The following is a 26,358-nucleotide window of genomic DNA, read 5'->3' on the forward strand; positions in this document are numbered from 1 at the left end:
GTTACAAATGTGCACCGAGTTCCCACCCAGAAGTACAAACTGAAGTCTTTGCTGAATTCATTTCTGAATTATTTTATGCTAAAATCAGTCAAAGGTACCACAGACGAGATCATTTCAGGAAGGTGAGAACGTAACTACAAGAAAATACTTTTTTGTCGTTCCATACTCTAAGCCCTGTTGTTAAGCCTGCAGAAACTCCCGTTTAAACGTACAACCTGCTTGTTATCTTTTCCATAGCCTAAAATCAACCGCGTTCTTTCCATCTAGAATTTAAGTCCAGATCCAAACCAGCAACAGACACAAACAAGTGCAAGAAGATCGAGCACTTACTGAATGGCTGTGATATTTTACCTTGGAAATAAAAAATCAGATGAAAATATTCTGTTGATTACTTTTGAGAACAGCTTCATTTCAGCCTTAAAAGACCAGTGGTGTCCACCTGTTGCACCACTGGACTCACTGCAGCAGTCAACAATAGTTCTACTCATATTCCAACTACTAATTGTTTCGGAAAAAAATGTGAAGCACTTAATTATCTAGTGTAGCTGCATTTTCTGCCAGGAGCGCTCTTAGTGTGGTTTTAGCAGGTAAAGCTAGACAGGATACGGACCAGAGCATCTCTCATATGAGGAAAGGCTGCGAGAGCCGGGACTGTTTAGCCTAAAGAAGAGAAGGCTCGGAGGGATCTCATTAATGTATATAAATACCTGCAACGGAGGGTGCAAAGAGGACTGAGCCAGGCTCTTTTCAGCAGTGCCCAGTAACAGTGATGGGCACAGACTGAAACACAGGAGGCTCCATCCGAACATCAGGAAACACTTTTTCAGCGTGAGGGTGACCGAGCACTGGCCTGAGTTGCCCAGGGAGGTTGTGGAGTTTCCATCCTTGGAGATATTCAAAAGCCATCTGGACACAGTCCTGGGCAACTGAGTCTAGGTTCCCCTGCTTGAGCTGGGGGGTTGGAGAGATGACCTCCGGAGGTCCCTTCCAACCTCAACCATCCTGTGAGGGATAATGCTGATAACAGCTCCAGTCCAAAAAGGGAGCAGGAGTGCACATAGGACCTGTACACATAGTACCTGACATACATGTCCTCCAGTCATCTCCTTGCTCAAAAGCACAGAAGATCTGGAAAGCTGAAGATGTCTGGCAAATATGAAATTATGTCATAGGTTGTAACCTAATAGTTTATTATATCACATAAATCAAGAGTGAACATTATCTCCATAAGAACTAGATGAAAATCATCAATAAATAATAATTAGCCGTTTCCTGGGCCCGCCATCTGGTAAGCATTTTTCCTAGCCAGCAACTCCTCCTTGCACTTCTCCAAAGCAGCTAAAAGATGAAGACAGGCTATTCTTTCTTCTTTGTCAGTCCCTTTGGGAAATGTAGATACCCAGGATGCTGACAGCCACGGACATCATCCTCGCCACTGTACCTCAGCACTCCACGTGTACAGGGCTTCACTGCCCTTCCTGCTTATTCCGAGTCTCCAGTTTCTTAAAAAGCAGTAAGGAGCTAGAAGTTATTGAGACCTGCCTCCCATCCTGCTCTCAGGAACACGTGGGCTCCAAGATAACCAAATTAATCATTCTAACCTGTAAGTGGCTGTCATCAGTATTATTATTTTCATCATATAAATTATCTTCCAGATTAGGTCATATGCATTTTGAGATCCTGTGGTTTCCTAGCAACTCCTCTTACCACTCTACATGCAGACACAGTGTGCCGTTTTCTTTTCCTTTTTTAGACTCTCCGTGCAGAAGTTATTTTCAGTAACAGTGATCTCAGGCCTGGCCCTAATGACCTTTAGTCGGTCACATTTGTGGGATAAGATGCAGAAGAGAGCTTTCCCCCCTGCCCCAAAAGCCATTTGCAGCAGGTGGCCAGAACAACATGGCCCTCCACTTGTCTGTCTTCTGTCCTGCAGACTACAGCACTGAGCTCTGCAGGACAGGGATGACAAAAGCATACCCACATGTGTTAAAAACTGGCAGAATTTGGAAGACCCCATCACCTAATTCTCTAGGTTTCTGACAGCAAAACACATGCCAGTACATAGTATGGGTCCCTGCAAAACACTGCTGCTTCAAAGCTTGTGTGGGGTGCCCGAAGTGCAAGGCTTTTGCCTCTGTAATTTACTCCTCGCCTGATCTGTCAAAGCATACCTCTGCCAGCCAGCCAAGTCCAGGCTGATGCATTCCAACAGATCACACAAAAGTCCTCCGAAATGGCCAGCTTTTACCTGCTTCCACACTGTAACCCCAGTCTTATGCTGCTGCCGGGTGCCCTTCACGCCCTCAATCCACTCTGCCCAGTCATAAAAACCAGTGTCGAACCAGATGGCAGAGGGGAGCGCTCTGCTGCACTTAAACCCTTTGTTACTGTCAGGCACGATCAAAGTACTGCGTCCTGCGTAAACACGACATGTACCTAAATATCACGTAAAGCTTGTGCCACTTGATAGATAGGCCTTCCAAACAATGCACATTTACACGCAGACTTTCACATACAAACACGAACTATGGTTTCAGAGTTGTTTCTAGTCCAACGTGGGAAACTGTCTGGAGGGCCAAACCAATTTCAGGCACCAATTTTAATTAACTTCTCTAGCTGAGTTAATCAAGATATCTACCAACTTTAATCATGATGGGGACACAGCGTTAGGTGATGTGACTATCCTAGACAGTCTTCTGTGCAAAGAGAATAGGATTAACTTCTGTCCTGCCCCACTGACATTTTTTAAAATAACAACGTCTGTTCTAAACTACAAAAGCTATGGGGCTTAATTATTTAGACAGCTAGTGGCCCTGTTTCAAAGAAGAAAAGAGAACAGACCTCAGAAACGAACCATCTCCAGTCCACGTGGAGTAGAGCTATTAATATTTGATCCCCTGCTAGCCTGGAGGCAAAGGGAATAATGTTCATTACAAGAGCCTAAGACTGAATCCACTTTAACGATTGAACTGAAGATGAGGATGAAACCTTTCCTGCTATAGGTGAGGTGAGTAAGTTGGGGGACTCTAGTAATTCCTTCAGCAAAGGCGCTGATATTTTGTCAAGCGTTGAAAGAAAGGGAAGTCTTTTGTGGTTGCCATCAGAGCCCCGCTGTAAAGACCATCACTGGATCCAGTATCCAATCCTGATTATGGAAGAGAGAAGATCATTGCAAAAAGTAAGGAAAGTCACATACTTGCAAATGGAAGAAATAATTTAATGGAACTGTAATTAACAGGAACAGAGCGACAATGCCACGTAACTGGGAAATGGAATACCCCTCAGTCCCTTATCCCCTGCTCTCTCCCCATAACGCAGCTTCAATAGCAGTAGTCTCTGCATTTTTTTGTTCCAGATTACAGTCTCAGGCCAGTCTTACTTGGGGCCTAGAGCAACATGGCAGTTTGGGAAAGTCTTCAGAAAAACTGAAGATCCAATTTCATTTTCTTGTTGTATCCTCAGTCTACATCTTGCAACTACAACTCGTGCCCCTTTCACAGGGTGACCAGATCGCCCTGTACCTCAGCCCCAGTACAGAGCAAGTTTCATCAAAGATTTCACTCTCGTATACCGACTTGGAGTCTTAACATTAAAATGGGACAATGAAATCTAGGTGGAGTATAGAAAAGAAAGTCAGTTTTGGATGTCCCCATTTTGGGGTGTCAAAAGAAGACCTATTTTTCAGACTGGTCATAGTCTGCGTCACCTAATTAACGCTGCAAACTAGCATCCTGTACATGTCTTTGCCTGAGAAATTGTCTGCTTAAGCAGAAGCTCTTAAGGTTAAACAAATCTTTCAAATATTGAGGGCCAGAGTCACTCACGCATGTACGGTAATAGAGCTCCTGGAAATATTACACTCTCTGGACCCACTGCAGATATTTGCCTCTTGGCTTTACTCTTCCTACAGTGTATACCCATTAGAACCTCTAATTAGAAAGGAAAATCACGAGTTCCATGTTATTTAAAAGATTATGCAGCATTTTAAAATACAGCACAATGTAATTAGTTTTTAATAGCCACAGCTATTTCATGTATTTACTTTTAATGGTGTTTGAGTCATAAATTAACACTAGAAAAGAAAAAGGCAAATCAGCACTTGACAGAGAAGCAGGCAACTACTGAAAAGAAAAACTGAAACGCTAAAAACTGTGTGATTAAAAAGAAAGAGAGCCACCTTAGTTTTTCTCACTTGCTTTATTCTGGACTGGTTTTTATCATTTAGCTTGTCCACCTGGAGGTCAAGAAGGTCAGGGATAAATAAAAATGAGAAGAGCTGAATGTCTGCGTTGTCACAGAGTGACTTCTGTCAGTTTGTAGAGAGATGCATATTTTTGGGCAGTCTTATATTATCAGATACCAAAGCTAATAAACAAGCACTGCCACTGCAGAGGACACGAGGAACAAATATGGTGCCTTTCCCTACTGCAGGATGATGAACGTAGACTTTTTCATTAGTATTTCCCAATATTAAATTAATAACCTATGCTACTTGACTGGTAAGTGGAGCAAGGTACCAAATCTCCCTCTCGGCTGCCCTCCCTCTGAATGACTGTTACTCGCCACTTGTACTGCAGCAGCATCTCCACCATCACGAGGACCGGGTGTCACCGTGCTAGCTGCAGTGCAAGCAGAGCAAGTGACAACACGGATGTCAGAGCACAGAGCTGAAAGATAAAGAGAGGATTAAACAACCAAGCACGTTAGAAAGAAGGCGAGCCATGAAAGCAACACACATGCACAGCACGTACACACCGCTAGATCACATACTGTCATACCGTCCTCCTATGCCAGGAACATGTCCCAGACAAGCGTCTCTAGTTGCTGGGCATCTCACCCCCCAAAAATGACTATTAACTTTTGAAAGGATAAACAAATCTGCAGAACCCCATTTCTTATCTCTGGAAAGGCCATTAACGCTCCGTGGCAGATTATGTTCTTCAGACGTACACGCTCATTGACTCCTGGGCTAGCTGTTCTCAACAGCGCCTTGTCCTGTCTGCGCACCCCTTGTATTTCACCCCCAGGCTTTTTCAGGTACAAGAAGAACCTGACATTTCCCTCCTCCTGATATTGCCAGCACAGGACCGATCACTTAGCGTGCCAAGGTATAACTTCAGTTTGTTTGCCTTCTTCACAGAAAGCCCGACTTGCAAGGATTCGAGTGGCCAAAACAGGCAGCTCCAACGCTTACCTTCACAGCAAGCGCAATGGCCTCCTGAACGAAGCCCTCGAGCTGACGGTGAGTGCAGAGATAACATCTCCTTCCGCAGAGTTTGCAAAGCTCCCCATTCCCACTCCTCTCCCTGGGCTCCCTCCCCTTCTCTCTCTGTTGCCACCTAATTGCTCGTTATCCAGCGTGGCAGCCTCACACACGGGATGGCATTATGCTGTAATTATGCTCTCATGCACTGTATGTGCTGTGTGAAGGGACAGCTGGAATCCAGCTGTAAGATTGGATGGGAGGAAAAAGCTTCCTTGAGCTAGGAAAGGATCTGACCTTCCAGCAACGATCAGGTTCACAGTTCCCTCAAAGCTCTCTGTGCAATGGAGCTGTTCCGATTTATACCACCCAGGCTCTGCCCATACTATAAATATCCACTCTCTTTCAATATACAGTTATTTATTTTCAAGAGTCTCCCTCTAACATGGACTATCTGATCATGCTCAACAGGACAGGAAGATATTCCCTGTTTCAGGCAGTTTCATGGTGGGTTTATTTTTAACAGAAAGGCCTCTGGAGGCTAATACTAGCTATTCGTGAGAAGAGAAGTTTTAAGTGTGTCAGATTGCTCAGCAGAATCAGTGAAAATGAGAGGAGGTTATTACATTAAGCCTGATCAACACCAGAGCAGGTATTAGCACATTTCATGGATTTCATTTCAAATAAATCAGCCTTTCGTGCACGTGGGGAGCAAAGAGCGAGATGAAGAATACTTAATTGAGCCACCAGAGCTGCCTAGCACTTGTTCGTGCATCCTTACTTGGGCCCTAATCCTTCAAACGTCTACTATTTTCCCTGGCACGCATCCTTGCATTTGTAAAATCAAAGCTGAAAAACCTTTTCAGCTCATGGTGAAAGCTGCTCAGTGGGACCCGAGCCCACTCCTACCCAAGTTCAGTGGGTACAGCACACAGAGGGACTTGTGTTGCACCTTATTTTGCATGTAGGATACTACTCAGTGCAGACTGAGATAGAGGAATCCAGCCCTTTACAACTGGAATAGTTTTTAAACTGACTCTACAAAAGCACTTCGCATGAAATACAGATTTGGAAGGTAGGATGCCCAGATCAGTTTCTGTTCTCCCCTCCAAAACAAGTTTGATCCTTCTGACTACACATCAAACGTCGTCTCCTGCTCTGCGAATGGCAGTGACACTCAGAAAATCTGTTTCTTGAACCATATGTTGCTGTTGAGCAGTTCAAGAAAGTTTCTTTATCAAGAATATGAGAGACCAGGAAGACTGGTCACACCTAGTCCGGAGCCTTATCCCCATACAGGAAAATTCTACTATGTCATTACCCAGGAACATGCAAAGAATTTTACTACAAATTTAAAGCTTCCTTTTGAGCTTTAGATTTCTAGCTTTTAAAAATGCCAGAAGAGCTTAGCAGGGACACTCAGTTTGCACTTGATCTTCCAGCCTGTCATCCCAACAAGAATCTCCTCACTTCTCTTGTCAACCAAAACTCCCTGCCAAGACCACTCACAAAGAGCAGCTGACGCACCAGTGCTTAAGTCCAAAATGCATGAGGTTGAGAGAAATATTTGGCTGAATGGGTTCACTTCCTGGCACTTGCCCAAAAATAAGTGGAAGAAGGGTCATTTTGTTGGCTACAAAGCTACTGTAGACACAGGAAGGAAAACAAAAACATTTCTAACGAGGTTCTAGAGGATTTTTTTACCCATTAATAACTAAATTTAGATATACAGCAGCACCTAGAGCAGGGCTTCCCAAGCTTTTCTGGGTGCACCTTGTTTTCTGGTAGGCTGATAGCTCTAAATGCTAACATGACTCCCCCACAGCCCAGTAAGAGCCACAAATCCTACTTTGAAAAGCACTGAATATTGTGTACATTTGTATTAATACTTTGTAAGAAAATACCCCCACCCGAAGGAACTTCCTGTTAAAACAGACAAAGGGCATGGGGAAGGAAGGATTACCATCCACCTGCGGCATACATGAATATCATTTACTAAACCAAGAAGCTTGCCAAAGCCATGCCTGGCATCTGCACGACGACCAGGAAATGATCTTTGACTACCTGAGGACTAGCCTCATACCTGAATCAAGAACTGAGACACGTCTCTCCATCCACAGGTAGTGGCATTAATTAATGACAGAACCGCAGAGCATTCTTTGTTGTAAAGGTATACACGACCGTTTGAACTCCACAAGGCAAGATTTTACGTCCTTTCATTTTATGGCAGGAGAACAATCTATTCTTAAGAGTACAAAATGTGAATGACAGCATAGTCTAGCCAAATTTTTTAAGCTGTAAAAATATGAAGGAATGTGACTTCTGTAGTAGCTATATTAGGGACCAAAATATTATCTACATACTGTGCATATCCGTCAGTCAAATTAGTACCAAGCTGCTTCATTGGTCAGATACACATCCCATTTTGATACCTTGTCCAGGACTCAGGCTAACTTTCATGGACTTCACATGGCCAGATTGCCATTGGGCTGCTTTGTTACCCAGCACTAATTCCAACTGCAATTACTACGTGGCCATGACTAGATATTATCACTTTCATCATTAGCAATCACACAGTACTGTGACCAATGTATGACTGTTGTAGTGCCCAGCAGATTGCCCTGCAGTCTGACCCCCTGAGGGTTTACCCAAGGAAAACAGCGGCCCCAGAACGTATCCTGGCTGTGGCTCCGCACTCAAACCAATAAATTGAGGAATAAGGACTGTTGAAGATTCCAGCACACGTGCCAGAACGTCCTTTCGTTAGCACCAGAATGAATACACTGACACCATCTTTCAAGGGAACAGCACATCTTCAGCCTGTAGCCTTGTATCAAAGTAAAGAAAAAGCAAAGAACAGGATTTATCCAAGGACAGCAGCAGGAAGGAGTTCTGCTCCTAGCAAGAATACACACTCTTGCTTCAGAAACATGTGGATTTGTGGCATTTTGCATTTGCCATCTAGACATGAAGGACTCAGACCGTTTTCTTCTCATTTAGAGAGATTTTTAGTGGGCTTTATGTCAGAAGTGCTCAAGGGATGGTGAGCTTCTTCCCATGGCAGCAGCCTACATATCCTCTTAGCGTTAATCTCCTTGTACAGCTAGCTGAAATTCCCTTTTAGCTAAAATGCTAGGAGGTGTATATCCTAGGAACAGTAGGTTGTGAGGTCTTTTCAAAAGCAGAATCTGCTTAGCCATAGATAAGCCTTATAGCCATTCTCATGGGAAGGGACAGTCTAACCACCAAACCAGTTCATCTCGGTTCACCAGTGTCCAATTTTGCGTGCTGAAGCACTAAGTAGAAGAGGTAAAGTGGAAGTATTTTGGATTTCAGAACTGACACTACAATGTGTTTCAGTCTCCCTCCAAGCAACCAGCAGTTCACTGAATGTCTTCCAAGAACAAACTGAATGGTAGCTGGCATCAAATCCTTGCAAAACTGGCATCCCAGCTCAGAAAGCAAACCATCTCCTCTCCTCCCCCCCACCAGCTTTTTCATTACAGCCAGACTCTTCTAATGAAGACACAGATTTTGTTTGCCTGCAGTAGCGTAGGTACGACTGATGCAATCTCTATAGGTATACATTCCTCAACAGTACCATCAAAATGCCAAGCGTTTGTGTGATGTTGGCACTCTCACTGTCCTAGTGAGACCACGTCCAGTAGTTCCTGCAGATCTCATTCTTAATTTGCACGCTAGGATGTTCTCGGTGGTTGCATGCTCTTTGTTTCTGAAAACACTGAGCTGACTGAAGAAAAAGTGAAAGAAAGATAAGGTAGGAGTCATACTCACTGATGCTGCACTTTACTCCTGGTCACTGCCATCCCTTGATCCATTGCCCTCAGCGGCAAGCCTAGCCTCAGGAGGGAAGGCAGAGGGAAAGACTAAGTTGTGCTGCCAAAATTTAACAATTGGCTTAGGTCTTCTGCCAGAGCTACGGAAGCTCAATCTTTGCTTTCAGATTCTATTTAGACCTCCTCTCAAGCAAATCCTCATAAAAAGGTACTGTTTACAATATGTGCTCTTTCTCTCTCTCCTTTTCCAGTGTTTTAGTGCAGCATCATATTTGCTTTAGGGTTTGCAAGGACCTCCATGGGAAATATTCCAACACAGACTTCAGCAGAGTCAGTAATCTCAGCAGGGTACAAACAGGACCTGCTCGATGTGTTAGCTCACCAGGAGGATTGTTAATAAGAAAAATGGAACTGATTTTTTTTAGGCCGCTGCTAAAAATACATCTGGGAATGCTCCATCTTCCAAAACAACAGCAACAAAAAAAATCCATAACCTGCCTAAGATGCATTCCCACAGGAATCTATTAATTCTGTGTACAGTAAGTCAGCCTTCTTAATGTACCGGTTCAGCTATGTTTTGGCATCTGTCAGAGCTATTCCTTCACTTAAGGATCACAGAACCATCCTGGAAGAGGCATCCAGAACAGGCATTTGCAGTGAATCACTGGGACACATGGGTGTATTTAAAAGCAATGCTTTAAGCATATCTGAATTTGACCCCCTTGAGAGCAACAGACATCTTGGCACTTCTGCCAAGATGTTCTGTTGTGTCTCCCATCCCACCCATTTTCTCTCTTGAACAGTTAGATACTGCTGTTTCGTGTCTAAGCAGAGATTCAAGCCATGCATGTCAATTTTTGACTTTCAGATTTAGGCATTACAGAAGACACCAGGCACCCCTTACTTACGGAGCACAGGGAAACATTTTACAACCCCTAATTGCCATTTTAATGCATGTAATTGTCTTTGAAAATGGTAGTCATCAAAGACACATGCAGATTAATGCGTCATGAAATCACAGTGAATTTCAAGATCAGGAGCTTTAGTAGTAGTAAGAGAACATCCTTAACAACCCAGATCTTAAATCTGCCACCACAGAACAGAGAAAATGAGAAAAATAATCCTGCCTCTCAAATAGCACAGAAACTCTCTAAACAACACCTATTGCTTCTTTTCCTTCCATTTCTGAGGTTTATCTGATCATCAGATCACAGGGTAAGTGACATGCTATATTTTGAGGAATGTAAGGATCTGATTCACTAGCACAGTACAGAGATCAAAAATACAGAGTACTGGATTTCTCCCCCACACTCAAGGTGTCTAAATTGCCCTGTTGCAGCTTTGATGAATGCTTGATGCCAAGCTTTCTGCATGAGCAAAACATCACGCACATACTGAACTCAAGCTCCTAACCTTTTATCCATTTCCATTTCAGCGGTTTCAAGCAGATCAAGCCCCTCAGCTTAACAAAAGCACAGAGATTGGTCTGAGATCTGTAGCTTATCCTAACCACTAATAACACTGCAGTCTGAGCAGTCTCTTTCCCAAATCACCACACGCACACATACCTGATGCAGAAGCCAAGAATAACCAGCAAAGAGCCCCAATAAGTCTTTCCAACCGAGAGTCCTTAAATAGGCATGCCACAAGCAGTTCATCCTCCTCAAGTCTTCCTATATTCTCCTAGGAGGGACCACACCTTTTAATAGCTTTCCAACCTAAATACTCTCAGCTGTACCCAATCCCTTCCCAGATGGCACAGGCTGCCTGCTTGACTCTAAGCACACCCTATTCTCTGCATTAGCTTACAAATTTGTTAGCCACATTTCAGCAGTTTGAGTACACAGGGGAAACGAGGGAATGCTGGTCCCCAATTGTACAGGTGTTGCTGTACAATGAGTCAAGTATCTGGATTGTGAGGTTTTTGAAACAGGCTTGCCTTCTTCTGGTTTTGTGCTAATGATGTAGAGGGTTCCTGGGCAGTTCATAGGGCTCCTGGGCACTGTGTTACTAAAACATAAATCACAGTAAGCCATCATACTGAGTGAAAGCCACGAGCCATAAGAAACTAATGAAGATGGGACCTTCCTTCTCCCAGGGAACTGCTGCCACATTTCATGTGAACATAAACCCTTTGCCACTGCTGCACAATGCTTCTTCATTTGCCATATCCTTGACTAGGATAATTTATATAGATTAACTCTTACAGAAGTAGTGCCTGCCTGTTTCTCCGTTCTTGCTGCCTTTCAAAGAAGGCTTTGCCACAGGAGGAGCTACGCACCTTCAGTTTGCACCAAACCCAGTCCTAAGGACCTGCTATAAACTCTCCACCAACAACCATGTACACTACCATAGGGAAGAGCAGCCCCCTTTTGATACGCTGCGGGTACAAAGTGCAGAAAACAATCGGTCACATCCACGAAGAGGAGAGACAGAGCCAGGAGCCCTGTCTCTAGAAACAGCATGACAAAGTCCAAGACACGAAGCCTGGATGCACATTTTTTGATCTGGCGTGCAGCCATGACTCAGGAGGCTTTGGCAATAACACAAGCAAGTTCCAACAGGCCCAGCTCTGTGCAGCCCTGAAGGTCCGGCAGAGCCAGGCTTTCGGCTCAGCAAAAGCAAGACAGCTTGTGTTTTGTCTCCTAACAGAGACTAGAGTTCAGAGTACATCTGTTGGCATTCAAAGGTCACGTCAAGCTTAAAAGTCGTAATGTTCTTTTGAAAAATAAAACAGCACAGGTTCTTTTTTTTCTTTACCTTCTGGTTCCTAAGCCTTCACGTCATACATCAACAGTATCTCCCAGGTTTCCTCCACAGCTACAAAATGGCTAGAAGCACACTGGTTTTGAATCAAAGCTGAGCTCCTCACCTGAGCCAAATCATTAAGAAAAAAAATTAGGTAACCTCATAAGAGTAATGAGAAACACCTGAGAGCTGGCAACACTGAAAGTATCTTTATCCCTGTGAAAGCTAATGCTGGTAGTTCTGCTTGTTTTCATGGTTTTACACCTGGTTTGGGTTTTCGTTCCCCCCCCCCTGTTTTTCTGGCTATTTAGGGATCCACTGAAGATGAACAGCATATGACTAAAGGCACCTCCTTAATTGAAAGCCAACATCACCACCTGCTGCACTGCCTGGAAAAAACAACCGTAAGTAGCAACACAATCCTTTTACATCTTTCTATGTCTTTGTGCCTGGCCCAGGCTTCGTATGGGAAAGACGTGCACACAGATGCTCCGAAGTGGCGCTCAGACATACTCAGTAGACCTACAAACGATGCCAGAGGGGGCTGATGCTCAAGCTCCCAAGAATATTCTGCAATGGGATAAATGCACTTTATTCCATTGTCTGCTTAAAAAAAAAAAATTACTGTGCAAAGGGATAAAGACGTGATTATCTGCTACCCACAGTCATCTTCACCAGTACAAAGTCAACAGCAGGTTGATCAGTCAAGTTCACTTGAACACAAGTAACTTTTCAGCATGGGGTTAGGGAGATCCTATCAACAAGGTGTACATTAAGTTTAATTGCTTCAGTGCTTCTGAAAGAGAACTAAACTGCGTTTGTCTTATGCTGTCAGTCACACGTCATATATACTCATCAATTGTGCTAATTAGTAATAAAGACAGCTCTGCTGCCTCAGGAGAAGGAAGCTGCTGTCAGCAACTCCAAACCACAACCTGGTCACCAGCACCAACAGGCTGGAAAAAAAGAACCTTTAGCCCTTTGTATGGCACAGAGCAGATGAACTCCCTTAATGGGTTTAAAGGTTGCACAGATCTTTTCTCGCTACAGTTCTGGTTACAAGAGCAGGTAATTTATCTCAAAGCCAGTCAAGCAGATTCTATAACAATGACTTTTCTGTTCGTGTCATGCAAGGTGTTGGAGTGAGGACTTTATTTTTCATTATTAAGTGATTCTGTAGGCAGAAGTCTCTTGGAACATTTCAGATATTTATTTGATACATATGTTTTACTTCTAGGTATATATAAAAGGTTCTGCAGTAAAGGAACACATTATCTATACCATGATTCATTCTAGAAAGAATGAAGAGAGGTTAACATTTGAAATATTCATGCCTTTTTCTATCTGCATCCATCATCAAATGTACTTTTGATTTCTGACTTGCAAGAGCTTTCTTTTAGATAAATCACCTTCACTTCCATAGTTTGGCTTATGCTGGAATAACTCCACGTAGGCTTCAGCGATACACTGGAAGAAGATGACTGGTTAATTGCAGTGACCTGCTGAGTACAGCTGGTTTATCACAGTGAGCTCTAAAGGTCACCATTCCAAGGACAGTGAACTGATTCTTCCTGTATCAATGACTACTGAATTTATTTTATAAGGCTCACCTTGCCTTTATTTCTAGCCATTTTAGATGTTACATAACAAGCAGACATTTCACAATCTGACTCTTTAGTTTAGAACTTTCTGCTTAAAAGCTTCACTGGTATGACCCATATTTCTCAAGAATAGTTTCATTTGGAAACTTTAACAAATGAGCTGAGGCAAACACAAGCTGACAGCCCTGCCTCCAGGGTCTGCCCTTGTAAGGCCCCGACTTTGTAAAGGCTTATAGAAATTCTGACCTATGCACAGGGACGGTGGACATCTCTGGGAGCTGCGTGAGTCGCTCCATTACTGACGAGCTGGTTAGGGTGCTGGAAGTAACGTGGCCAAAGCGTATCCAAATTTGTGGATGTATTAGCCTACCACACTAACAAAGCTAGATTGCCTCCAGCACGCAAGCCTGCTCCGACAGTGAGTCTCAGGGGTTGAAAATGTTCCAAACGTTGCTTTTTTCAGCAAAGAATGGCAATAATAGTGATACTTTGAATTTTGATTAAAACCTAGAGGGAGAATCTGCACAATATTTAGTGTGTTTTCCCCCTCATTTTTCAGCCAGTTATTACCATGATGTTGCATCAAATCACATAGCAAGTTTGGATTCTGGCCTGAAATTATCTATCAAAATAGTTCAATCAGGTTGTGCGGAAATTCTATAGTTCACGTAATCTATTAAAATACCATGCAGGAGTTCTCCTCCCAAAAATTTAAATTATAGTAAAAGAATTTTTAAATACTGAAGAGTCATTTTGTAACCAAGTTGCAGGAATGGAATGAGGAATGTACCATGGTTGCAAACTTGTTTCAATGGGCAATTCACCTTTCCTTAAACTAGGCAGAAGGATTCTAAAAGTAGATTATTTATTGTCATGGTATCTGCGGTCGTCACTAGCATACAGCCTTACAATTGAATGGCTGTGAATGGCTCACAAATCTGGTGTGCCAGATGACAAAGTGACCCTAAAGTACCTCTAGCTGCCATAACAGAGGTTACTTTGTCATATTAACACAACAGATGGAGTTTGTTCAAACAAAAGGAGGTTTTTTTTCCACTTGTTTGAAATCCCAGATTGAGTATGGACATTCCCATGCCATCTTTTCTCCAAATGCTGAGTGCATCGAATCCAGTCCTTCAACCCAAACCTTTCTTCTGGGTTTCCACAGAGCACGAACAAAACCCATATCCATTGGTGACCCAATGGCAATACAATCCCAATTCGTTACTTGTGAATCAGCCGCTGAAACTTTGTTTTCCTTTGCCTTCGGCTCTCAAAAGATGAAAGTAATAAAGTTGTTCTATTTTGTTCTATTTCCAAGAACATAACATTAAAAAGCTTAAGTGTGAGAAGGAAGGAACAAAGGGGTCTGATTCAGGCAAGGTTTGGTGACGAGAAGGTCCGGTTGCCCATTCAAACTTGAGCGAGCCGGCTGGAATGCTGAGGCAATAGATGCAATGCTGGGACTAAACTTCTGAATGCCGGAATGGACAATCAATTGTGTTTTTATCTTTTGTTGGCATGTTGTCCCGTAGGGATTGTCCTATCTTGTGGATGATCCCCTGTTATCTGTACGAACTTCCACCATCAAGGTATTTCCTTTTTAATTCAATCTGTTTTCTCTATGGTCTCTGTGACGTGTCTGGAGAGTGTTTGCTTCCTTTCTCGTTCCTGGTCTTGTCCTTGGGAGTTTGTGCACGTGGCTCTTTTTGGCTATCCAGTGCTCTTGTTTCCTGTGAGAGTTGTTAGTTGTTTCAATGAAAACTGATGGCTGCCTTCACCATAGTTGCTTTTGTTTCCCATCCTTTCTGATGCTGACAGGGACTGGATAAAGTATGTTCGCTAGAACTGCTTGGGTGTTCATACACGCACATAAGAGTTCGTTCTTTCAGGATTTCTTGTTCCTTGGCACAAAAACTCTTTACAGATTCAGCTTTCTGAATTTCCTTCCCCTATACACTTCCCACTCTCACCTGCCACGTTTATTTCCACTCAGCACCCAATGAACTGCAGGTATGCTTTGCACCCAACAGCCAATACAAGCAACATCCTGCAATTCAGCTATATGTCAAGATGGTCATCCAAATACAATACAATCCTGTCCTCAGAGACAAAGAAAAAGGAGCCTAAATCTCCTCTTGGGTTTCATAACCATGTGGCATTGCAGACTTTTTGAAGCCACTTCTGGAATCCAGACACAAAAAGAAAAGGAAATTCAAACACAATGTATTAACCATCTCAGACTACATAAGCAAGGCAGCATGGACAGACTATTGTCACTGCAACGGCTTCCCTTATTCCCCTACTGGCAGGAGAGCAAAGTCTTCTCTTGGTTGCAGTGAGTGGAAGGACAGAGTCGTTTCTTTCAAAGATCTGCCTAGTGCGAATATTTTCAGGCACAGAGGCAGAGAGCATCTTACACAGACGAGGGGCTGACACATCCCACCGACCTAGCGAAAGGTGCCGTTGAAAACAAACTGCTGTTGGGCCAAAGCTGTTGGTGTCACCAGAGAGTAACGGCGCTATTCTTTTCCCTGCCAGAACCACGAATTCATAGATGAGCAACTGTTCGAGCAGAACTGCATGGAGAGCTCAATGCAAAACTATCCTTCTTCTCGGAGCCCCTCCTTGTCAAGTCACCACGGACTGACCACCTCCTGCTGTTCTCGCCGTAACAAGAAGACCACTCACCTTCCCAACTCCAGTGTGCCAGCCACTCGCCTCCGGAGTATGCAGGAGCTCAGCACCATCCACATCCAGTGCAGTGAGCAGCCCTCACTTACGACAAGGTACAGTAAGTAGGCTCTTGCTGCTAACTACTGCATGCAAACCTCTGAAGTGCATTATGCAACTGAACGTTCTTGCAGGCCTATTCTCCAGCCAGGGAGAGGGGTCTAGTTCTGGAAGCATCTTTGTTTCCCTCCTTCTAATGACAACCCAAGAAAAGTGGCTCCTAGCTGTTCTGGGAAGAACCAGGTCAAAGCTAGACTCTAGTGCAGCTCTTCTCTGGCCAGACTGGAGAGAGAAGAATGAATTCCAGCTGAAACCTGCCTGTGAGGTGCTAAGCACACAGGCAGGAGCCAGCAGTTCCCAGCTGTGAGCCACTCACCAAAGCTGGCACAGGACCACTTCAGAGCCTACCTCCCAGGTAGCCCAGTACTTTCAGGCCGTTACTGGGAGCAGGCAAAGACAACTGGCTAATCAGCGTCTGTCAGGAAAAGCTGTTAGAGAGCTGTACACACTGACATGGCCCACCAGGGACACTCACTTCACTGATTTTCATTGCCCAAAAGTCTAAATCGCAACTGTAAGCATCACTGGGAAACAAATAAGGAGGAATTTCACAATGGTGTCTTAGTAGCTCCCATCTAAAAAGCCATTAGTGACACGGGTGAAGAAGTGTCTCAATAGCAAATTTTGAAATTTTCATTTTATACATAACTTGCTGAAAAAAATCATTTCTTCACCATATCTTTCTTGCAAATCCTAAATTACTTTCTAAATCCCCCTCAGCCCATTAAGCTTCTTGTGCACCGGGCTGTTTTGAACTTACCATTCTTCTCCTCCCTGCTCCTATCAAAGGGATCTAGAAACCGAAACAAAGCTGCCTTTAGGGCAGCAAGCGATTACTTTGTGCCAGGGTGAAGTCAGAAGGGCATTTCAGAGAATGAATTATGAATGAATAAGCACAAAACAAGTCTCTGGCTATTGCAGTTTCAAGATGACAATAGTTTAAACCAGTACCCGAAACAGTAATTCAGGGGAATGTCAACTATTCTGCCTATTTCAGTGGGTGCTAAATCCAGATGCCAGTGATATTTTAAATGTCAACGTTGTTTGTTATTTCACTTGCTTACCAAACTGTGTAAGAATGGAGAGAGAAAAAAAGCTTTGAAGTTGTTTTTCATGTGGAATGCAACTAACTGGGTGTACTGGTTACCACTGGCAGAACCACCCAGTCCCTAAGACTGCCCCACTCTCAGCTTGTGACTGAGGCAACCGGGGAGCAGAATGGGTTCTGCCGTGTTCTTGGGATGCTTGAGCGATCAAGAAACATCCTCTTGGTGAGTCACTCTGAGATAACAACAGCAATAGCTTTCCAACTGGGAGCTTTAAATTTTAAAAGGACAGGCCTTGTGTTTAAAATGAACATGTTGGGCTGGTAATAGCAGACTCCTGTAGCTGTGCAGATGCACAGAAATCAACCTATCATTTTCCCTCTGTAATTAATTATAGGATGCAATTGATGCAGATCTAATAAGAATGCTCCCAGCTGCCAGATCCTTGAAACTACTGCAGAGAGATGAAAAAATAGAAAAGATCAAGGGACAGTGAATTTGAAAGAGGCATTTGAAATGCAAGGAAGACAACATCTCTTTCTCAGAAAGAACTACCTGTGCTCTGAAAAGATACAGTACACAGGACAGTATATTTAGATGTCCTCTTAATTAAACTAGAATTATGCAAGAATGAAATGGAAACATAGAATGGTTTGCCCTGTTAAAAGCTGTATCCTAACCAGGGGGAGTATTAAAAAAGCTCAGTGTAATCTCGGCAGAAATAAATGATGCCTTGCAGGAACTGGGGGGAACATTTAAGTGGAGTCTTCTGAATATTTCGGTGCCCTTAGTTCAGAGGAATGATACTGATTAAGAACAACAACCATTCCCATCCTTTCTACTGTCTGGTTTTAAAAAAAAAAAAAAAAAGCAAACACTAAATCTGTTTTCTAGTCGTTCCAGTCTCAACATGAAATCAGATGATGGGCTGAGACCGAACTGCAAAACTGCCCAGATAACGACAGCCATCATCAGCATCCCCACGCCGCCAGCACTCACGCCAGAGGGCGAGAGTAGGCCTCCGCCCAGCAGCCCCAGCCACTCCACGAACATTTCCACCACCACCACAAGCAACATAGTCAAGGTCTCTGCCTTGTAAGACGTCTCATGCACAGAAGGAGGCTGGAAGACCAGTGCCCCTCTCCCTCCACACCTCCATGTTCCTTTCTTGCTGCAAATTGTGCCTGGATGGACCAATCTGACATTTTGTCATCGAATTAGCAATGGAGACCTAACGAGGCAGCTTTCTTCAGACTCGCATTCATGCTGTGGACTGAGGAAGGATTAGGAGAGGGAAGAAGAGGCTGGTTAAAGGAAAAACCTGCATGGAGAGCGTGTTGTGCCATGGTACAGGGCAAAAATCACGTGCGGAGGCTGGAGGGCAAGAATCATCATGGCAACAAGAGAGTCAATAAAGAAAATGGAAATATAACACTGTGTATCGCAGCACCTTTTTAAAGGTTTTTAATGGATAATATTTATTCATGAGGAAATGACTGAAAAGGTGAAAAACAATGGATTTTGTGAATTTTTTTTCTTCATGGAGCAGAACCTTTAAACCAACCAAAATTTCACATTTTTTTTCTTTTATAGGAAAAGATTTAGACAAAGAAGCCACCTGTCACAGAAACCTATTTCCATTCCTCTGTGTGTGTGCGTGCGAGTGTGCAGCAGAACCACATGAGCAATGCTGAATTACAGAGAGCAGAGCATGTTTCCATGATTGGGTGCACAGTAGGAAAATACAAGCGTATGTCAGCACATATATGTGCACACGCACACACACACACACAACTGTTTCACCCTGGATGGCATTCTTTATTTAGACAATTTTGTATCCGCCTTTTAAGTCAATACAGTGCAATTGCAAACAGTGTGTTTGTCTGCTAATTATTGTCTGTGAAAACATATTTGTGGAGAAAAAAAAAAAAAAGACAGGCTTTAGTAGAGTTTTAGTCCCACATGGGTATCAGCTTTCTATTTTTGTTATCATTTACTTGTAAGAGTGTGACTAGACTACCAGTTCTGTATTTTTAAAAAGAAAAAAAAAAAGGTAGGATTTTTTTTTTAATACTGTACACACAAATGGCAAAGAATGAGAAAGCACTGAACTCAACTGCATCAAGCGTTCATAAGTCTAACAGAGGTTTCTTGTAATGTATGCCCATGCTTTTTTAGTTTTGTTTTCTATATATAAATTTCTTAGCTAGCACTGGACATACAACCCATTGTAAATAGTAGCCAAATAATGTCTGGATTTATACTTGATAATAATTAACCCCAGAGCCAAATATCTTGCATGGACAGAGAGGTATTTGGCTTTTTCACAGTCCTAGGGCTCCAGTTGTCTCATCAATGGCTTCTGGGTTGCACTGATTTTGGGGTAGACTAGGTTAGTGATTTTAGTTCTCCAGTCCCAGCACAGGATCTACAGCATGCATCCACTTGAGAAGGGGGAGCAGTACTGGAGTTTGGAAAACATTTGATGAAGTGTGGTACAGACAGCGTTTTCTTTTTGCAGTTCTACACTTAGTTTGGGAAAAGTCACGCACTTCTAGTCAACCAAAAACTGAAGTAACACTGTGTGGTACTGCCAAGAAGCCAGTACTTCTAAGCAAGCTGTGGTCAGCCCTAGCACCTCTTTCTGAGATCTTTCTAGGAATGGTTTATTGTAAGAAAATACACAACTGATTTCCCCCCACCAAGAGGAGTAACTTTTTTCTTCCCTTCTGCCTTTCTCAGGTCTCCTCTTCATAACGGGTGTGAGCCAGGAAGGGCAGAGTGAGGAACAACGTCACCCACCTTTTCACTTGGCACACACTCTTTGGCTAATTATTGCAGTCATGCACAAACGCCCCTTCAAGGCCCTAGACGCACCCATGAGCGGCGATGTGCCTAGCCCCAACAGCTTGTAGATAATAAGGAAACATTTCAAGCGTCCTGTTTCTGAACAGTGATTCTACCAACACTAGAGTTAAAAGAACTACTCAAAGCATGTTTGAGGCTGATTCAGCAAAGGGATGACTTTTTTTTTAACATCTGTCATAATCTGTCCTGATGGAATATTTATATACACATATACACGCATACACATATAAATACAGACACATACATGTATAGATAGGTAAATAGACCTACATGCTGACTTAAACATACGAGCTAGCAATCTGCTTTGTTACCACTCCTAACCTATTAGTCTATAGAGTGGACTCAGACGGCTGATGCTTTAACTCAATACCCTCCTTAGAAACCTACAACATTCTAGGAATATTAGGGCTATGGCTAAGCCTTCAGTAGCTGCACCAGCTTATAGTCGTTTATTCCAGTGCTGTAATATGTTACCCAAAACTATGTTTAGTCCTGTTTTATATGATTAAAACGCTCTGCCTTTGCTGTTTCCTGTAGGAGGTTATACTGCAGTTAATCTTACCATTATTGAGTTTTTCTTGATGTTTTAATTTAATCGCTCCTTTGCTTTAATTTCATTATTTGTCATCATCTGCTCCCCATCTGAACACCCTCACCCTTGTAGATCAGAGGCCTTGCTCTCCACCACTTACCACCTTGCAACCTCATTTACACTGGCACAGAACGAGGGTTAAATGCTACCGTCCTGACAGGGTACAGCATTCCTTCCAACGCGCAGGAGTAAAGGATTACAAAGAGTCAGGGACTCAACATAGATTCTCGGTGCTGCCTTTCTTATTCCTGATTTACTGTGGAGTGGTAAACAAGCCACTTCATCATCCTGCACCCATTTCTTTATCTGTAAATAGCAATCGTGGCAGCCCTTGTCTAAAGCACTATTGGTGCATTTAATTGCTCTCAATCAAAATGCTTTTTGGGGGAAAAAAAAAAAATCAACATTTTTAAGAGGGGGGAAAAAAAAAGTAAGGAGGAAAACCAGTCCTTGGGGTTTCTGGCTGGCTGCTTGGGCTCAGATTGTCAAATCAGCCACGGCCTTTGTTCTCTTCCACAGAAGAGGAATCATTGTTATCGTTGCTCAAAAATACGTGGCTTGCCTCGTCTACCATTAACTTAGCAGGTGCTGCCCCATGCAGTCAGTACCTCAACACAGACTTTCAGAGGATAAAGACAGACAAAACTAAGGAAGTCTGAGCCTAGAGGAACAGGGCTAAAAATATTTTTAATGGAAGCATTAGCTCCCTTTATACACTGATTGGAAGTAGACTGAGTAATGCTTCCGAAGGCACTTGAAAATATGCTTGTACAAAACCTCCCTGGATTGCCCAACACAGCTACATCCTCGTTATGAGAGCACTGTGCATTCACTGAAACAGCAGAGACAAGGATCTATCGCCATCGTATCAGTGGTTGGTAGGGCATAACAGAGCATCCTTCAAGCAAAGCACAGGGAAAGCATCTGCACAGAAGAGCACGGAAACTGCGCTACAGCCACTCATTCCTACAATAAAGGGAGGCAATTAGGTTTACTAAACTGCAAGGCTCTTTATCATCTTTAAACAGCAACTTATAAACCACTGCTGAGATAAGGCCAAGTCAATCCTGAAAATTCCTAGGCCAGAACTTTAACTGAAGCATTCGGACCAGTCTCTCCAGGGGTCGGTCCCCAGTACTGCCCTGTCCTACCAGCATCCCTCTCCCTTTCTGCATGCCCAGGGCCATACACATACGCTGATACAGACACAAAAGCCAGCACATACCCCTGCAATCCTGGTCATTCCTGATGCATATGGAAGGGGGCTTCTTCAGGTGTGGGCTGCCTCCAGGAGGAGAAGCATCCAGAAACATAGGTAGGTTCTGGTCCTGATACCTATCTGAAAGGCAGGTGGTACAAAACAGCCTGATTAGCAAGACTGCTCAACAAAATGTCAATAGTATGTTGGCAGTTCATTTCAAAAGCCTTCCCCTTCCCCCTAATTCCTTACGACTTTTTATAGTTTCAGAAAAGTTCATGAAAAAAAGAGAAAAACAGATTGTTTGTACAAAAAGCAAGTGGAAGGGGATTATTTTTTCCGTCTTTCATAAAGCAATAGTAAAAATATCTAAGGAGTAACACCTTTTTCCGAGCATTTTGTTTCCTTTCCAAAGTCTTTTCTGAGGGAAAAATATTTTCCCAGATTTTCAGCATATTCTATTAATAGATTTACTCTCTTCTCACCTGGCTAATAGAAGGAATCGCACCCAATTGGCAAAGAATGGTGAGAAATACCTTTCACATCTAGGCTTTGACTTCCATCTACTCTTTCTAAAACCCACCTTTTACTTTCCTTTTCCTTAAAAATCTTAAGGGCATCCATAAAGAGGAAGCCACAGCTAACACATCTTGGTACATAAAAATCAAAGAATTAAAGAAATGTAATCAGTCCTCTGCTAGCACGAGATCCTTCGCTGCAATATATTGCATTGCTTTCTCTAAATTAGATTTAAAGTTCTCCAAGGAAAGGACTCCCACCGCTTCCCTGGAGAGCTTATTCCCGACTAATAGATCCCAACGTCAAGGATTTTTCCCCTGCCGTTCAGCCATAATTCTTTCCTTATTTTTTCCTCCCTTGCTGCCATTATACTCCCTTGCACCATGTTATTCTTCTTTCCACATTGCGAGTTAGCTGCCTACAAGCATAAGAGGAACACAAAACCTTCTACAGCAAATTCTTATCCCAGAGACTACTTTGGTCTGTCAAATAATTATCATCGTTAAAAGTGAACTGGGGAAAAGGTAAACTAAGTAACACATGTGGCTTTAGCGTGGAATAAAGTTAGTAGGTAATTCTAAATACATCCTTCTTTACAGTTGCCAGAAATACTAAATTTGAATCGATGCTACTTGTTTAACCTGAAACAGTCGGTAATATACTAGTACTGCAAACCAGCATTATTTATCATTCTAGTTTAGACAGCTTAAGGGGTGTGCATGAAAATCAGATTAATACCAGCTAAAGAAAGCAATGTTTCTTCAAATATTTTGCTTTTTTAAGTAAAGAGGTTGTAAACATGTTGTATCTTACATGTATCATAAAGGAAATGCAGTATATTAAAAATCACATTTAATTTATGGGTTGCAAACATCCCTTGGATCCTGTAATATTTTTTCTATGTTGGACTATGGCAGAGTTACAAAGTCAGCATTCATGGATGGCTTGCGAACATCAGCATCTTTGAACTGAAGACTTTATACTGCTTTTAAAATTAGGCGAATGATACACCTTTTCCATGTAATTTACCAATCAAATATATCTTAATTGATTTTTTAAAAAAAAAATCACTTATTTTTCTCCAACACTTTAAGCAACTGCACTAGATATATGACTTCAGAGCTCAAGTTTTTAGGCTTCACATTTAATGATGCCATAAACACTCTTCATAATGGTTTTATCTTTCTAAAACTTCAAAAGCAAACTGAAGGCAGTGTGCACATTGATTAGAGCTAGGAGAGTTAGCATCAGGAACCTATGTTCTACTCCTGATTGTCTTGATGAATCACTAAGTGACCTCGAAGAAGTCATTTCACCTCTCTTTGCCAATTATACAAGCTGTATAGAATTGAATACCTCCTCTTTCAATAAGTGAAGCTCAATTCATGAACACCTACAAAATACCGTAGAGAACTCTCGAGAAAGTGTACCAGAAAAGTACTGCTACTTACGTTCAGAATGCAAAAACTGTGCCAGAAACACTTCGGGTGGATCAGTCAAAAGACCAGGTGACAAAGAGCTTGTGAAAATTCCTTCTTGAGTTTTGTTCTCGGTCAATAGTCCGTTACTTTGTGTGTATACGTGTGCACGTGTTTCGTTTATTTTTGATTTAAACTAGTGCTAGTCACAGAAGTCACACAGCTGTCTGGGTGAGAAGTTAACCACCATACCGAATGCTCTTCTCCGCTCTGTTGCAACTATGACTGGGAGCCCCCACTGGCTCCTCGGACCAATGAAGTATCTTACCAAATGCGTGTGATGGTATATTTTTGATAAATCAGTAAGGCATTCCAATGCAATGGTGTTTTCTTTAGGAGTTTTATGTTATGAGACGCTCTCAACCTTATTATTTTCTATTTTCGTACTATAAATGGGCTTTGCTTACAAACATCAGAGGACAGATACAAAATGTACTGTATACAACTGCAGGTAGCGTCATTTGAGAACAACTTTCTAGAAGAACCAAGTTTCCTGTTGTCTTCTTTTGGAATTGTAGTGCATATGTTGAAACTTGTATATCATTTACAGTATTGAGTCTTGTGCCACTGCTGTACCTGATGTATCCAATCTGGATTAAACAGAGTATGTGCCACAAATACCAAGATGATGCCGTAGATTTCTTCTAAAAAAATTCTGGGAGGTTCTTTTGGAGAACTTTGGGTCTTAGCCTCAGCCACTCGAGTTGCATTTAAATACTAATAACTCTTACTTAAGCAACCATTAATGAAAACGAGATGTTATAGGAGAGCAATAATGCAGATATCTAAGCGTATCTCTTACAGTCTCCTTTTGAACGTTAAGAGTTGCAACAAAATTCATCTTGGCAACAAAATCATATCGTCTTGGCCTTTTCCAACTACGCAGAGAAAATCCAGGAGAACCCCTTCCCTGGGGTAATTTGTGACACAAACAGAATAAGGCAGGAAAAAAAATACAGAAGAAAAATACTTCTCCTAAATGAGATATTTATTATATTTCAAGAGCGTATCTTATGCCTTTCTTTTAAAAGGCAATCGCATCTTGGCAATTCCCTTTAGGCCGAGGTCTTGCATTCTATATTGCAGATAGGGTCAGCTTGTTTCGACCACAAAACAAGTAGAGCTGATCTCATCTTCACTGTACCAGAGAGTGCCACTTAGAGGCATTATTTAAAATTTTCAAAATTCTTTAAGAGAAATTAAAATTACTTATTAGGTGACTTCTAACACCCACTAAAAGTTAGAGCTGAACAGAACAGCTAACAGACCGCTTTGCTCTCTTGCAGTAAAGGCTGACACCCACCAGGGGCCACCACTGCCCCAGCTGACAGGAAAACCACCAACCCCCCCAAGGCAGGGCAGCGGCCCCGCTTGCCCATCTTGGGCTACATTTCTGTGCCACTCATGAGCTAAATCAATCTTACAATTCTCCTGTACAGTGAAGAGTCTGAATTGCGTGGTATAAAGTTTAGCTCCACCACTGCACAAAAAAGTCGAAAGCGCTGCCAGGGACACGACAGGATTTGCACAGGGAATTGTGCAAGAACGTTAGGAACGCTCAGGCAGCAAGTGATTTATGTAAGCTGAGCGAAAACATATTGTATTTCTCAAAATGAATTTGAAAGTTGCTGAAGGTGAGCAATCAAGCATCCCTGAAGACATCCATTTCACCAAATTAAAGAACCAAGTCTCCTTGGAAGTACAGTTCATAGGCAGGAAGCAGTGCTTTGACTAAGAAAATTCCAGCCTTCCTCTGCTCAAGGAAAAAAAAAAAAACAAAAACCACCCAACACACCAAAACACAACAGACTACATCTGCTCTGGTGAACTTTGAGAAATCAAAGAAACTAGCTGAAGAAATCCGTCTATATGATCCCAAACATACTAAAGCTAGAGGATAAAGTTTCAAAATTAGCAGAGTCAACCTAGGGTCGATACCCTAAGCCAGCCAGTGCTCCCATCCTGCTTCAGGACAGCTCCACACAAAGCAGTGCAAGCCAAACAGGAAATACCTGTGAGTACTGAACTAACTGGTAATTTCACTTCTAATTAAAGCTTTCCTGTAAGTGTGGCAAGTCTGATATTGCTGCACCCAGAGGGACAGACCAATTACGATTGCTGCACGTTTTCTACATAATTAAACCATCCTCTACTGCACAGCTTGCCACACACCTAGCTATAGAAATGTTATTTATACAACGTTAATTAACTGGATTTAAATTAGCAATACAGACATTGAGATGCAGGTTTCACTCTGCCACTTAACTGGTATATAATCATTGCCTGGTGTTAATAAGAGAATTACGGAAAATTGAATGATCTCCAACTATAAGCAGACTATTTAGTCTTACAGTGAATTCATCTTCACCCAAAAGTCACACGGAAGACAAGTCAAGCAAATAAAACCAGGGTTGGTTTGTATTTTCTCCTTACTGAGATTTCTTACGTGTAAGTGGCTGCCTTTTATCTTCCTTTGTTTACTTTGGATTGTAAAGATTGCAACTGAACATACCAG

The 26,358-nt window shown here is 42.5% G+C and overlaps 1 protein-coding gene across 6 annotated transcripts in view; it reads left to right on the top strand.

Moving 5' to 3' along the window:
• Positions 1–26,215, top strand: part of KCND3 (potassium voltage-gated channel subfamily D member 3) — a 134,747-nt gene extending 108,532 nt beyond the window's left edge. For 4 of the 6 annotated variants that reach the window (XM_087761934.1, XM_087761935.1, XM_087761937.1 and 1 more), the window contains exons 4-8: positions 5,141–5,242; positions 12,060–12,152; positions 14,885–14,941; positions 15,891–16,138; positions 18,083–26,215. In XM_087761934.1, the coding sequence (XP_087618060.1) occupies positions 5,141–5,242; positions 12,060–12,152; positions 14,885–14,941; positions 15,891–16,138; positions 18,083–18,287 (705 nt within the window). In that variant the 3' untranslated portion in view covers positions 18,288–26,215. Of the gene's footprint in view, positions 1–5,140; positions 5,243–12,059; positions 12,153–14,884; positions 14,942–15,890; positions 16,144–18,082 lie in introns of all 6 variants that reach the window. The other 2 variants (XM_087761939.1, XM_087761938.1) reach the window with 2 other exon arrangements.
• The last annotated feature ends 143 nt before the right edge of the window (positions 26,216–26,358 follow it).

This window comes from Nipponia nippon, unplaced genomic scaffold (genome assembly GCF_047370975.1).
Source record: "Nipponia nippon isolate SJK-2023a ecotype South Korea unplaced genomic scaffold, ASM4737097v1 scaffold_25, whole genome shotgun sequence".
Classification (NCBI taxonomy): Eukaryota; Metazoa; Chordata; class Aves; order Pelecaniformes; family Threskiornithidae; genus Nipponia; species Nipponia nippon.